At 42.6% G+C, this 16,110-nt stretch overlaps 1 protein-coding gene and 2 pseudogenes across 1 annotated transcript; 1 reads left to right on the top strand and 2 right to left on the bottom strand.

The window, feature by feature from the left end:
- The first annotated feature begins 149 nt into the window (after positions 1 to 149).
- LOC125534815 lies at positions 150 to 8,161 on the top strand (annotated as a pseudogene).
- Positions 4,361 to 5,406, bottom strand: LOC125540773 (annotated as a pseudogene).
- Positions 8,162 to 9,204: 1,043 nt separating the features above from the next.
- Positions 9,205 to 10,304, bottom strand: LOC125540771 (senescence-specific cysteine protease SAG39-like). Its single transcript, XM_048704335.1, has 2 exons — positions 9,869 to 10,304; positions 9,205 to 9,791 (listed from the first exon to the last, which is right to left on the bottom strand). Exons 1-2 carry the CDS (start codon positions 10,302 to 10,304, stop codon positions 9,205 to 9,207), a joined length of 1,023 nt encoding a protein of 340 aa, XP_048560292.1.
- Between the last annotated feature and the right edge of the window lie 5,806 nt (positions 10,305 to 16,110).

The raw sequence follows: 16,110 nt of genomic DNA, 5'->3' as shown, positions 1-16,110 counted from the left end.
CCAGGCTGAACCTCAACTTTTGGAAGCTGGCCAAGCCCACTCAATGCATCAAGGTGTTCTCTTACAGAGAATTCTGAGGGGAGCTCGGGGAGGTTGCCTTCCTCAAGTCCTTCCAGAGTGCGAGGGCACTGAGGACTGCGTCCACCTCCATGGCTAACCTGAGCTTCACGTCATTCTCGATGGATGAGGCGACTTCTAAATTGGAGAAAGCTTCTAACAAGATGGCCAGTAGATCCTGCCAAATGTTGCTTCTCGGGAGCACATGTCCTGAAGGAGGCAAGCCCTGGAGCTTCAAGAAAGGAACTGATTACTCCTTTGAGGACCCTTTCACAATGGTGGAGGTTCGCAACATAGCTTAATATCTGTGGGGCCATGGAGTTTTTTTGGTATCTGCTTCTTTTGGCACCTGACTTTGGTGGTATTACGTTGCAGATTTTATGTTAAATTCGTGGTCCGATGTTTGGTGAGAGTCAGAAATACTATGGACTAACGATAGCTTGCTTGCCGCTTTACCTGTGTCATCAGTTTCCCATAGTATATGCTCCTTAAAACTTTTTGATTGTGGCAGCGTGTTTTATCTGTATTTTGTGGATCATGTCCTCCTAATCATCATGCAGATATATTATCATCAAAACAATGGTCTTTAGGCATGCATTGTTTTGATTATACATGTCTTTGAACTTCATGGTTAAATATCTTTGGCCAATATAGCTTGAAACACCGGTACCATTTCATTTTTGGCCTTCCCTGCATGTTTGATTGAGCTTATCAATATTATTAGACTACATCAGTTATTAAAAAAAATATTGTTACCTGTGGTACTCTTATACCTTTTATCATTTGGTTAGAAAATTTCCTTGATTTATAATTTTACATTGCACTGATTCTTGACATAAGCAAAGAAGAAGCGTACCGATGTGCAATGTAAAATATTTTTGGTATTGAGGATCCATTACTTTGCATATGAATCCTTTGACGTCTGCTAGCAACATATGAATGACCTGCATGATTCTCTAAACCAAAATGAGCTTATTTTTTATGTTCATATATGCTCTGCTAGGTACACGTGAGAAAATCCCAAATTCAGCCTTCAAAAGTCTGGATCCCACAGCATTGCTATACTGAATCAGATGATCTCATTTTGCTCCTTCCTATCTCCAACAAGTAGTTTCTAGCAACTGCTTGATTTTACAACAAAAGTAACTCTATTTCACAAGTGCTAGTTTTCAGCTACCACTTGATTTCATTATACAGATCGATTTAACAACAAAGGACTCGAACATTCAGTGTAGGCTAAGGAACTTGGGAAGATCTTTCTAGACTAAAAATTGTCTTAGTTCGATAAATTCTTCGCTGCAAAATCTGCAATTTTCTTATCAGAGCGCTCTCCTTCCCGCATCCACTTAGAAACATCCTTCTTGTACTCCTCCCCACCTATCACCTCCTTGATGCACGTCTTCATCCCTTCCCTTCTCACCAAGTCCTTCTCATTTCGACATGGACGCAAGCTGACCACCCATCTGCTCTCCACATACTTTGTGGCGGGCGGTTACATTTGTCTGCCTATTATGATATTGCGACAATAGGTACACCGGTGACAATTGCTTCTGTTGTCGAACTCCATGTACTCTTGAATAGTACCTTTTATGGAAATTTAATTTTGTTTTTTTTCACACAAGAAGACCATGTCGTTTCTTCTCGAAACTTTACACATGAGTATAACACTAGAGCATGTTTGTCACACCTTTTATGTAAATTTGATTTTGTTTTTTTTCATACAAGAAGACCACGTCATTTCTTCTCGAAACTTTACACATGAGTAAAACACTAGAGCATGTTCGTCACACAGAATTATTCAGTATTCTCTTTTGCTATTTTTAAAATGTATTTTTTCAATCTGGATGCGCCTAGACCAAAGTTCCACTGGGTATTTTTTTCCTTTTTAGTCAAACTTCATATGTAGCGTTGTGCAACTCGAGGTCACTGGAATCTTTCAGCAAACCAGGAATCACCGGACTGGAAAACGTAACAAATGAACTACAAATGTGAAGTTTTACTGCATTCATCAGTGATACATATCATAACAAGAAACCACATATTGCTTTTTATCAATTAACATTGTATATTTTATTTATTTATTTAAGAGGAGTAATGCGCCACACTAGCGTTGTAGACACATGGTTTGACACATGACAGGGCGTAAGGAGGACATTGTCAACTACTCTATCATCTTTTGTTCCCCATTTCTAATCGTAAGGAGGGTGCAAACTGCAATTCGGTTTAAACTGTCTGAGGCGGCATAAGGGCCTCATGTGCTACAAGTACCTGCACGACCATTACATACATGTGTTCTACCCTCCACTATTAATTATGTCACATCAGATTGATCATGTGAATCGATTCATATGGGTAGGAACGAACAAATACGCTCCTCTGAGTATGACATTTCTATACTTGATTCTTTCTCATCGGTTTTAGATGAAATTTGATCTTTCAAAATTTGCCAACCGAGCAGGAGGCAGAGTACATGGAGTTAGCATGGAGAGCTAAGATGATAGGCCCAACCTATCATCCAACAAGTCTTATGGTTTCAACTTGTTCAGTGGTGATGCAACGTATATGGATTGGGTAGAGAAGCACCGCATTTCCTCTATTGTGCTTGTATCCTATGGGACCGTCTCTAACTATGACGCAACCCAGTTGGATGATAATCACAATGGACTATGCAATTTTTCCCAACCCTTTTTTGGGGTTGTCAGATCCAATAAGTCACACAAGTTATCTGTAGAACTCAAGGTGAGATGTGTGAATAATGGATCAATTGTTGAGTGCTACCCCCAACTTGAGGTTTTGTCACACAAGGCTATTGATATGGTAACACAAAATACATTTGTTTTATTTTTATGTACAAGAATATAAAAAGGTTTTACAAAATACTAAAATAAGGACAACTATTCAGATTTAAATTCACGAATATACATGTAGGTCGCTTTGTTGCCCACTGTGGGTGGAACTCGACGTTGGAGGCAGTTGTTAGTGGTGTTCCTCTTGTGGGAATCTCACTTTGGGCAGACCAACCCACCATAGCAAAGTATGCGGAGAGCGCGTGGGGCATGGGCGTGTGAGTACAGAAGGGCAGGAAGTTATCGCTAGAGACGTTGGAGGCCAAGAGGTGCATTAGAAAGGTAATGGACAAGGATAGAAGGATGAGTACAAAACAAAATCGGCAAAGTGGATGCAAAAGGCCAAGGATGCAACATAGGAAGGAGGAAGCTCAGATAAACATATTGCCAACTTCACTGCGGAATATATGTTAACTAGAAGTCATACCAATGCATACCTCACTTCAAGATAAGCAAGTAGGCAGTGATTCCAGTGGTACAATTATTTTAGAGAGAATTTCATTTTACTTTTGTAAGTAAAGAGCTATCTTATCACCATGTAGAAGGATGTGCAATTTTTAGTGTACTAACAACATGCGAAAAAACTATTTACATGTTATAGAATCAATTCAAACAAACCATATGGAGACTATAAAACTTCATAGCAATTGTCACTTTATTATGTCCACGGATATTCTTACTGTTCCACATGATAAAATACTTTCCTATAATTAATTAATGCAAGAAGATGATTTTCTGTTCGTCCTAAAATTGCTTTGGATACATATTTTGATTGTTGCAGAACTTGGAATTCTGTAAGCTTGATTCCGTGCGGAAAGTTGAAATTGAATGCCTAAATGTATATAAAACAAGAACCCATAAATGTCTCAGTTGATCAGATACATGGAAAGACACATAAAAGATTAACCTATGATCTCAATAAACATCATAGTATGCATATTTATGATAACATAATCACGTCGCCTTTGTCATAGCCCATCACCTTATCATAAGGTGTCATGCGTTAGGCCATTTTGGGAAGTTGGAATTTCCTCATAATCTTGTTGCAATGGATTGAATCTTTTAAAATAGTGCATGTAGTATTCTCTATTGATACAAATCACCTGTAGGATGCCTCCAATTTTCAGTTAAGACATTACATTCCTATAAATACCCAAAGACCCGATATAAAAATCATACGTACGAAAATTCCCTTTAGAGTTTACTCTTAACATAGTCAAATGTTTTGGACATTTGAAAGCTTCATGAATATATATCAACATAATTCTTAATCAAAGTTTCACATATTGTATAATATATCACACACCGTATTAATTTACAAAGTATAACAATGTATGGACATAAGATACATCATCATACACAACTTACAGACACATATGAACTATACACAGGACATGGGGACATTAATTATTAGAGAATTGTGCATATGTATGATTAGGTGGCATTTGGTGATCTTCCTATTTGGTGGGGTATGAAGGCTCCATGGCAAGACCACACATGCCCTTCTTGTCTGCAATGTCCTTCTCCATTCTCAAGTATACATTCTCGCCCCAAGTTGTGCCCCATGAATTCTTCATCAACCAATAACTTGTGCCATCACTAGTCTTTCCATATCCAATGGCTGCAATTCCATGGTCCAAGTCAGTACCGCAGGAGCCGGTCATCACCCCGCCAGAGTAGAATTGGAATGTCATGTCGCCTCCGTCCACAGCTATAGACACTGGTTGGTTTGCCACCGCCTTCATAAGGGCACCCTCGTTATTGATAGGAACATCCTCAAAGCCGGTGATGGTTGCAGCACTGTTGGATCCAGCCTTGCACTTGCCGTCGGCTGCATCATCCATGAGTCCTCCCTCGCAGCCTTGAACTTCACCATGAACATCACAGTCAACCAACTCTTGCTCTGACAGTGAGATTAACCTGCCGGTTTTCACTTTTACAATGCCCTCTGTCGCGGCAACAGCAGAAAATGCCCAACAACAGCCTAGAAATAATTTTGTTGTTATAGTGTCATCCTATAAAATATTAACACATATATGCAGTGCAACACATATTTTGCGTACTTACCACACTGGCCTTGATCCTTGATAGGGGTGACAGCCCCCTTGGCTCTCCAGTCAATCGTTGCTGGAACAGCATCAAAACTCATATTCTCGTACCTGAATCCTGTAGAAAGAACTCGCATGGCGTTTGCCTTGAACCCCTTGTTTGTGTTGGTTGTCTTGAACTCATCATTGGTGATATGAGCAAACTAGTTAACGCCGAGCCAGAACTTGTGATTCTAGGCATTGAATGTTTCAATGAATTCGACGTTGGCTTTGAAAACCTCGAACCAGCGCGCCTTCTCAGTGGTGTCCTTGTACACACGGCCATACTGAGCCATCCAGTTCTCATGCTTTGCCACCATCGACAAGTCATCATTCAGCTCACGAGCTGAAATGACAGTACCACCAAGGCAGATGCAACCAAGGATTACAAGAAGCGAAGCCTTGTGGATGGCCATTTTCGGTTACGCACCGAACTGCAATGACAGTACTGAAGAGGTAGATGAAACCTAGGATGACAAGTCTCTGTACTTTGGTCTGGTTTGTTGGATGGGATTTGGTGGTATATATAGATTCATGTACGTGTTAAAAATAGGAGACTGAGAGATACGGTGCTTGAACGAAGGTGTTTATGGAAAAGGGCTTGTGCGTTGCCGTGGATTATGGTGGCCAGCTCGATGGTATTAAAACTATATGCGGACATCTGATTGGCGGCCATATTATATAAAAATGATACGACCAAACAAGGAAGTACGCTTGGTGCACATCTGATTGTGACCCCTGCTTGATTATTTCAGGAGTGTACATCTGATAGTGATCCCTGCTTGAGAGATTTATTAATGAAAGAAAGAATAAGCATGCTCTAGAAAATTAATTTTCTGAAGAGGATCGTGGACGTGACGCACGGTTTGTACAGAAGAATCAAGTAAGCGCTTGCTAGTATGGAGTATGGACATGAATGTCCTGCCAGATAAAAAATAGCGTGATATATATAAAGTGACATATATTATTCAACAAGAGTTGTCTATGTTTCGCAAGCGACCTTTCTCAGCCTTGAAATTCCCTTTCTTACGTCCCAGGCTGCATTTTGCTCACAGTCTAGCAGAAAACAAGGAAAATAATTTCGCATACAGAAGTATCAACTGACATTAAACTCTCAACTGACATTGGAGAACTGGATGGTTGGAGCAAACTACAGTCGCTGCTGCAGCTTCCCTGTACGCGCGAAACTATCAGCACCGAGGCATTCCCGGGCCCCCAAGTCCTAAGGGGCCCCCGGCCAGGTGCACGTACACAAGTAGGCAGGTACAGATGTCTCAAAAAAAAGTAGGCAGGTACACGTACACAGGTAGCAGGTATCCCATTGATGGCTAGCTACAAGTTGGAATCACTAGTTTTTTCCCTAAAAAAATTGCAATCGCTAGAAGATCGCCATGATCCCCAGGCATGCACTGGACGAAATCTCCTACTGTGATCCTCGCTTCCTCTTTCTCCATAGCTGTCTCACCGACTCCCTCATATTCGGTTCCAAAAACAAACAAAAACCTAATCCATAGTCACCATGGCAGACCGCATGCGTTCAACAATTCCCTGCCGCCCTCTAGTGTCATTGAAGGCCGGTGAACCGCCCCTGCCGTCCTCCCCACCTCTGCTAGTCTAGTCCCTGGTTCAATCAAATCCTTCTCGCAGCTCGGGCTAGTTTGCCAGTTCGATCGTTCCCCAACATCCAAGCCATCAAGGTGTGTACTTTCCTTCATCTCAAATACTGGATGGATGTGTAGCACATGCAGAAAATTTATGTTTAATTTAAATTCTAATTACATTGTGGTTTACAATTCCGTCATTTATTAGGATTGAGAGATATATTATCTAACAAATGCCTCTAGCAAAAGTTCTTGAAATTGTCAAGATAATATTGGTATGATCATCAAAGACTATGCAGATATGGAATGTTAGAAAGTTTTAAGATAATATATATGAGTTATTCGTTATATAAATGTTGATTTTTGATGCATCTTAAGTGTTTGTATATAATGTCAGTATATATCATTATTTTGATGATTACATTAAGGGCCCCCCAGTTCTAGAGTTGCCCCGGACCCTGAAATGTCAGGACCAGCCCTGAGAAAATCACAGGCCTATACGGCCCGGTAGCTATAAATCTCTCGTGTGTCTCACCTCTGTTTCTCGCTGGATTGTCTCTTTTCTGCCTGGTTAGCAATGGCTGCTGCGTACGTGCGCGTCTCCGTGGAAAGTACTCGCCGAAGTTAGCACGTACGGTATGGAGGCCAACACCAATCCTACATCAATGCAGTGCATGCAAGATTTGCCTTGCATACCACATACCAAAATAACTTACTTGAATTGCACCTTGCAAAAGTTCTATCGGGTATTACATATATTGGGTATTGACTAAGCCTCATAAGATTTATGGGCATTTATGTGAAAGGATGCGCTTTTTCAGTTCTTCATTTTCGTACAAAGATGCTGGAAAAATAGATTCGTTTTGTTTTGCTGTCAAAATTCCCTCATTCTTCTATCCTCTTATTTGACTGTCGTAGATATAGGTTCATCAAAAAGACATTTTATCTAACTGTTGTACTCCAGGTCCTTTGGAACAGAATAGTGAATAGTTGGAGCATATTAATTTCCATTTGCAGCGTAGCACCATGCCACGTGTTTCCCACAAGAACACATCACCGTTACGGTTTCTGCTGCTTGCTAGGAGCTCAAAGCCACCGTGTGATCCTTCTCTGATATGAGATCTTGGACCTCTGGACCTCCGTACAACAGCCCGCTGTCACCGCGAGTGAGACTTTCATACATTATGTCGGTATATGCAAGAAAAATTATCCGATGGCAAGTATAGTAATTTATTTTTTGTAACTATGACACTACTGTGTTAACATATAGACTAGCTTACTTATAGTGTCCATGGGCAGATTATTTGAAGCATTCTTGGTATTGATATTGATATTTGTTCTAACTTTACGTCACTGCCGATATTATCCGTGCGAGTACAAAAGGGTGAAAAATAATGGCTAGAGAGGACAGAGGTCGAGAGGTGCATTAGAAAGGTGATGGACAGAGATAGAAGGATGAGTTCAAAAGAAAATCTGCAAAGTGGATGCAAAAGCCAAGGATGCAATGCAGGAAGGAGGAACCTCAGATAAGCATATTGCCGACTTCACTGCGAAATATATGTCAAATTAAAGTCATACCAATGCATTCCTTACTTCAAGATAAGCAAGTAGGTGGTGATTCCAGTGGTATAATTCTTTTAGAGAGAATGTCATTTTACTTTTGTAAGTAAAGTGCTATCTTCTCACAATTTAGAAGCATTTTTAATTTTTAGCCTACTAACAACATGTGATAAAAATGTTTACATGCTATAGAATCAATTCGAGTAAACCGTATGGAGTCTATAAAACTATTTTCATAGCGATTGTCGCTTTACTATGTCCATGTATATTCTTACTATTCCACATGATAAAACACTTCGCCATAATTAATTAATGCAAGAAGATGATTCACTGTTCGTCCTAAAATTGCTTTGATACATATTTTGTTTGTTGCAGAACTAGGAATTCTGTAAGCTTATTTCGTACGGAGAGTTCAAACTGAATGCCTAAATGTATACAAAACAAGAACCCATAGATGTCTCGGTTGATCAGATACATGGAAAGACACATAAAAGATTAACCTACGATCTCAATGAACATCATAGTATGCATATTTATGATAACATAATCATGTCTTCCTTTGTCGTATCCTATCCCCTATCATAAGGTGTCATGCACTCGGCCATTCTGGGAAGTTGGAGTTTTCTCATAGTCTTGTTGCAATGGATTGATTCCTTTGAAATTGTCCAAGTAGTATTCTCTAGTGATACAAATCACCAGTAGGATGCCACCAATTTTCAGTTAAGATGTTACATTCCTATAAATACCCAAAGACCCGATGTAAAAATCATATATATGAAATTACCCTGTAGAGCTTACTCTTAACATAGTCAAATGTTTTAGAAATTTGGAAGCTTCATGAATATATATCAACATAATTCTTGCTCAAATTTTCACATACTATACAATATATCCCAGACGGTATTGATTTACATATTATAACAATGTATGGACATAATAAGATACATTATCATACACAACTTACAGACACATATGAACTATACATAGGACATGTGGACCTTAGTTATTCGAGAATTGTGCATATGTATGATCAGGTGGCATTTGGCGATCTTCCTATTTGGTGGGGTACGAAGGCTCCATGGCAAGACCACACATGCCCTTCTTGTCTGCAATGTCCTTCTCCATTCTCAAGTACCCATTCTCGCCCCAAGTTGTGCCCCATGAATTCTTCATCAACCAGAAACTTGTGCCATCACTAGTCTTTCCATACCCAATGGCCGCAATTCCATGGTCCAAGTCAGTACCGCAGGAGCCAGTCATCACCCCACCAGAGTAGAATTGGAATGTCATGTCGCCTCCGTCCACAGCTACGGACACTGGTTGGTTTGCCACCGCCTTCATAAGGGCACCCTCGTTATTGGCAGGCACATCCTCAAAGCCGGTGATGGTTGCGGCGCTGTTGGATCCAGCCTTGCACTTGCCGTCGGCTGCAGTATATGGGTACCTGGACTCCATGGTCAGACCTCCATTCTTGATAATGAATTTGAAGGCATCATCCATGAGTCCTCCCTCGCAGCCTTGATCTTCACCATGAACATCACAGTCAACCAACTCTTGCTCCGATAGTGAGATTAACTTGCTGGTTTTCAGTTTTACAATGCCCTCTGTCGCGGCAACGGCAGAAAATGCCCAACAACAGCCTAGAAATAATTGTGTTGTTATAGTGTTATCCAATAAAATATTAACACATATATGCAGTGCAACACCGTGTACTTACCACACTGGCCTTGATCCTTGATAGGGGTGACAGCCCCCTTGGCCCTCCAGTCCATCGTTGCTGGAAGAGCATCAAAACTTAAATTCTCATACCTGAATCCTGTAGAAAGAACTCGCATGGGGTTTGCTTTCAACCCCTTGTTTGTGTTGGTTGTCCTGAACTCATCATTGGTGATATCAGCAAACTGGTTGACCCCGAGCCAAAACTTGTGATTCTGGGCATTGAATGTTTCAATGAATTCGACATTGGCTTTGAAAACCTCGAACCGACGCATCTTCTCAGTGGTGTCCTTGTACACACGGCCATACTGAGCCATCCAGTTCTCATGCTTCGCCGCCATCGACAAGTCATCGTTCAGCTCACGAGCTGAAGTGACAGTACCACCGAGGCAGATGCAACCGAGAATTGCAAGAAGCAAAGCCTTGTGAATTGCCATCTTCAGTTCGGCACCGAACTGCAATGACAGTACTGAAGAGGTAGATGCAACCTAGGATGGCAAGTGTCTGTACTTTGGTCTGGTTTGTTGGATGGGATTTGGTGGTATATATACTGTCATGTACGTGATAAAATAGGAGACCAAGAGATACGGTGCTTGTGGAAAAAGGCTTTTGTGTTGCCGTGGATTATGTTGGCCGGCTCGATGGTATAAAATTATATACGGACATCTGATGGGCCGGCCAAATTATATAAAAATGATAGTCCAAACAAAGAAGTACGTTCGGTGCACATCTGATTGTGACCCCTGCTTGATTATTTCAGGAGTGTACATCTGATAGTGATCCCTGCTTGAGAGATTTATTAATGAAATAAAGAATAAGTGTGTTCTTGAAAATAAGTTTCCTGAAGAGGACCGTGGACGTGACGCATGGTTTGTACAGAAGAATCAAGTAAGCGCTTCCTAGTACGGACACGAATATCCTTCCTGATAAAAAAATAGCTTGATGATGTAACATCTTAATCAACAAGTGTTGTTTAAGAACATCTCTAGCAGACCCCGCATCCCGCCGACCCCCAAAATATGTTTGCAGTTCGCGAAAAAACGGGCGCGGACGGCCCATTGGTCCCGGTTCGTCCCACCAACCGGGACCAAAAGGTCCAGACGAATCGGGACCAATGGCCCACGTGGCCCGGCCGGCCCCCTGGGCTCACGAACCGGGACCAATGCCCACATTGGTCCGGTTCTACACTGAACCGGGACTAATGGGCTGAGCCGGTCTGGACCATAGCCCTGTTTTCTACTAGTGGCCGATGGCTGCAGATACAGACCCCGCATAACGGACCCATAAAAAAGAATATTCGCGTATATTCTTTCCCGTGTCTTCTTCTTCCTCTCGCCTGTATTCATAGTCAGCTCCCGTCGTCCATGGTAGTCCCCGAATCGATCCAAGAGGCAGCTCCTCTGTTGCCGGATGGATCCAGGAGCTAGCTAGCTATTCCATGGCTGGCTGGATCGAGGAGTTTGCTAGCTACTCCCTCAAACGTTCGTGGCCGGATGGATCGAGGACCTTGCTAGCTAGGTAGGTAGCTAGCTAGCTCGTTCGTGGCCGGATGGATCGAGGACGTTGCTAGCTAGCTTGCTAACTTGCTCGTTCGTGGCCGGATGGATCAGGAGCTTGCTAGCTAGCTCGTTCGTGGCTGGGTAGCTGCTCAAGTCTTCAGCCATTGCTCCTGCGATCTACTCCGCAAGCCGACACTGCGGCAGTGGTAAACGGTGAGTTTTCGGCGAGATTCCGGCGAGTTCCGTGACGGAAGGTCACCGGAGCACGTGTGCGTACCATGACCGGTTTGCAGTGCCCCTTATATTTTGCCTTCAAATCTACAAAATTAAGGGTCGTGGGAATGGATTCCCAGGAGCCTGTAAATTTTTTACGAGTTTGACCGCTTTTGCGAGTTCTATTCGTAACGTTTTTTGACACCACGAAACTGCAAACGCGGATTTTTGCGGGTTTAACCGCTTTTGCAGGGTCCGAAGATGCTCTTAAGTTTAGGAAGGTTGGTTGCTCAGCCTTGAAATTCCCTATGTCACACCCCAGCTTGCATTTTCCTCGTAGTGTAGCAGGAAAGAAGGAAAAATAATTTTACATATAGAAGTATAAGACACTGGAGAAATGGACTTTTATGCAGCTGGTAACAGGTGAAATTTAAAGACAATCACGTTTTGTTCGGCAATGTTACTAACACAGTTTTCTTAACCTGGAATACTTGTATACACCGTAAGGTCTGCTCGTCTCATCATAAAAGGAGTAACCCATATGATAAACACTGTGCTTGGTTAATTAATTGGCAATGCCAAACTTGAGCCGTTGTGAAATGAAACAAAGCATGTAGTTTTATTGACTCTCAACCCTCATCACCCTTGTATATTGCCTTGGATGTGTGTTGTGTCTGTCGGTGGCATGTTGTATCCGCATTTGTATCTCTGGTCGTTGCTTTATATATAAAACAATGCAAAAGCCTTTTTCGGTATCAACTCTCAACTGACATTGCATAACTACAGCGTGTGCAGGCATTGATTCAAGGGCGATGCTACAAATCAGCCGGATGATTTCTTAGAGATATCATTCGCCTGTTCAGCCGTCGGATCAGCATGCTGGGAGTCGTTGGATGACAATAGGCAGGAGCGAGAGTGACAGCTTCAACGCAACGCCATTGCAGCCCCGCACGAAGCTCCAATGTAGCACCGATGTCCTTCGGTGAGCTCCATTGCAACCCGACGGAGCTCCAGCACAGCAACGAGCCTCCGGCGAACTCCATTGCAACTCCGGCCGAGCTCCATCCCAGCCCCGATAAAGCTCCAATGGCTCCGACGAAGCTTCCTTGCAACTTCGGCCGAGCTCCAACGCAGCACCGACGCTTCGTCGAAGCTTGATTGCAGCTCCAACCGAACACCATGGATGCTTCTTTGAAGCTTTCGTCGCCAGCGAGCAGCACCATGGATGCTGCATTGAAGCACTATCACTGCTGCGTTGCAGCTTTGCCGTCGGCAAGCAGCGCTATGGATGCTATGTTGAAGCACCATCGCTACTGCGTTGCAGCTTTGTCGCCGGTGAGCAGCGCCATGGATGCTGCGTTGAGGCTCTGTCGCTGGCGAGCAGCACCACGGATGCTGCGTTGAAGCACTGCAGCTTCGGCAGCCGGCGCAAGCGCTGCAACGCAACACTAGGAGCCACCGGCGAGAGCTCCCTTGCAGCCAAGCAGTACGGCCGCCGGCGAGCTTCACGGGGTCAGGGCGCCGCTCTGTATTGTAGCTCCGCCGCCGTGGCGAGTTCCATGAGGATGCGACTTCCTCCGACGATGGATGGCACCCGCCTCTGGCCTTCCCGTTTTTCGCTGCAGCACCGGCGACCAGCGGCACCAGGATCCGGCATCCTCCTTCGTGCTGCAGCGCCATGCCTCTTTCTCCCGTGCGTGACAACAAGGGGTGGGAAGGAGTGGGGCGAACGTGTGGACACGGAGAAGATAAGGCTGGGGAGGTTGCGAGCAACGTGTGGGGCTGGACACGTGTCGTGCGCTCCAGGCGGTTTACGCGGCGTGAAAATCAACCGGCTTAATTTAAACGTTTTCCTTGATTCAAACCACAGTCGCTGCTACCACTTCCGCTTCGGTAGAAGCCTCCTAAACACATGAACGAAGAAGATTTCTCCATACCCCTTCATAATAAAGGGTAGGATCGTCTTTTCTGAAAATACGTTGCCCGCATTGAGCGTGGCTTCAGGCCCGGCCCATTTACCCTTCTTCTTTTTGGTTCTCATTTACTCTATTTCTTTTCTGTAAAAAAATAGAAAAAAAGTAGAGAGGCTAGATTCGAACTCGTGACCACGAAGTTAACAGGCATCGTATCAACCGTGCCTTTAATTGGTCATATAATCTCATGAGAAAATTTTGGATTATCTAAAGGATGTCAAAAAAAAGCGCTCTCAAACGGACCCTTCATGCCTAACTGAACACCCCTCCATAGAACATGGTCTATTTTTAGACATGCAAGAAATAACCCCAACTCTTTCGAGTAAGCGGGCATGCCCATGGGAGGCATCCATGTCAGGTTTGAATAAATTTTGATACATTATGCAACTTGTGTCACGTCCGACCATTTATCAGGCTTTTTTTCACTGAGAAAACTCTAGAAAATGCAAAGCTAGTCAAACACCCAAACAACTTGGGATGATGCCTTGAATTTGTAATATAAGGCTATGAAAAAAATGGAGCCAATTCAAGGATGTCGAGAAACAACGTGCTCTCAAATGAAGCCTTCTGGCCTACCCGAACACCCTCCGTTGAACATAGTCTCGTTTGGACACTCTTAAAATGACACACTTTTGCAACGGGTGGGCGTGCCCATGGTGCATCCGTGCTAGGATTGAACGATTCCCGACAGTGTAGGCAAGTTGCGACATGTCCGACCATTTATTGACCCTTTTTGACCGAGAAAACTCTAGAAAATGCAAAATTTGTCGAAAACCAAAATAACCCGGCATGCTGCCTTGAATTGGTCATACAAGGCAAGGAAAAGAATGGAGTCATTTGACAGTTGTCGAGAAACAATGTGCTGTCAATCAGGGCTTTCTGGCCTACCTGGACACCCTACGATGAACATGGTGTTTTCGGGACATTCTTGAAATTATTAGAATTTTTGCCAGAAGTTGGGCAAGCCCATGGTAGGCATCCCATGCCAAGTTTGAAGAAAAAGTATTTAAATTATAATTTAAACAGGAACTTAAAACTGTTATTTAACTTTTTAACATAACTACTATATACAAAGTGATAAAATGGAAAAGGATAATAATTTAAAGCATTAAATAAATGTGTGACAAAAAAAGAATTTAAAATCATAATTTAAAACATTTCCTTAAAACTAACAATATTTCAAAATTTTGAACAGCTTTCAAAAAGAATAATAAAATAGAAAGGAGAAAAATGAAGTAACGATAAAAGGCAAGATAATGAAAAAAAATAGAAAAACAAAACACTTAGGCCTTGACCCAGTTAGGCGATAGTATCGCTCCCGTCGGGCGCCTGGTTTCTAAACTTATTTGCATTTCAAAAAATTGTTCATGTTTTCCGAAAAATGCTTGGAAAGATAAAAAATCATGTCATATTCATAAATTATTTTCTATTTATTAAAAATATTCGGCATGTGCAAATTCTACACGTTTTTTTAAGAAAAGTTTCGATTTTTTTCAGAAATTGTTTTACATATGAACGCTGTAGTGTGGTCCTTATATAATTCGTGCTGATCAAAATCACAAGCTTTGACTTGTTCGAGTGGCAAGCAGCCTGCCCCGATAGCCTGAGATCTCAAGTTCGATTTCTTGATGCACTCCTTTTTCCAAAAAAATTCTATCAAAAACTGACAGACGAGATTTAATGGGCCAGCCTAAGTGCGTGAGAATTGACGTACGGCCCAAGAGCGCGAGAACAGACACCAAAAAGCCTCATACAGGGAGTCTCCGTACAGCGTACACATACAAAAGTAGGTATATTGTGTGAAAGGTCTGTATTGCTCTTTATACATTTTGTGAGGAGGTTGTACCGAAGCGAGACTCCGCTGCTGCACCTTCCCTGTAAGCGCGAAACCAGCACAATGGCCGAATGGCGTTCCCTCTAGCCAGCGAGCTCAGCAGCTTGGCTACACGAGGTTCATCTTGCACAGTGGTGGCAGCCTAACAGCTTAATGGTGCTTCTCGACCTTGAGGTACTATGTACATGCAACCTGCGGTAAGACTGCCGATGGCTGCCAAAAGTACATTGCTTGTTTGATTATTGAACGACACCGAATCTTTTTTCACTTCTGTATATCCTGGTGACTCCTTTCACCGTAAACTCAATGTATTATGCGCTCACACATTCTGAGATGCCGGTGAGCAACAATAAGAAAATTTGGAGGTCGAAGATACCACTAAAAGTTAAAGTCTTCATGTGGTATCTTCATAGGGGGGCTGTGCTAACCAAAGACAACCTCGCACGGCGCAATTGGCAAGGGAGTAAGAAGTGTTGTTTTTGTACTCATGATGAGACAATCAGACACCTCTTTTTCCAATGCAAGTTTGCACATTCTACGTAGTCAGTCATCCAAATAGCGTCAAGTTTATATTCGCCCACAAGTGCTGCCAATATTTTTGGTCATTGGTTGGACGGTATTTCAAATAGGTTCAAAACGCTATTGAGGGTGGGAGCGTATGCCTTACTATGGTCGCTTTGACTATGTAGAAATGATTTTGTTTTTAATGAAAAAAATGTTTCTC

Source organism: Triticum urartu, chromosome 2 (assembly GCF_003073215.2).
Source record: "Triticum urartu cultivar G1812 chromosome 2, Tu2.1, whole genome shotgun sequence".
NCBI lineage: Eukaryota > Viridiplantae > Streptophyta > Magnoliopsida > Poales > Poaceae > Triticum > Triticum urartu.
Note: the sequence above shows the minus strand (reverse complement) of the source record. Positions and strands in the feature narration are given on the sequence as shown.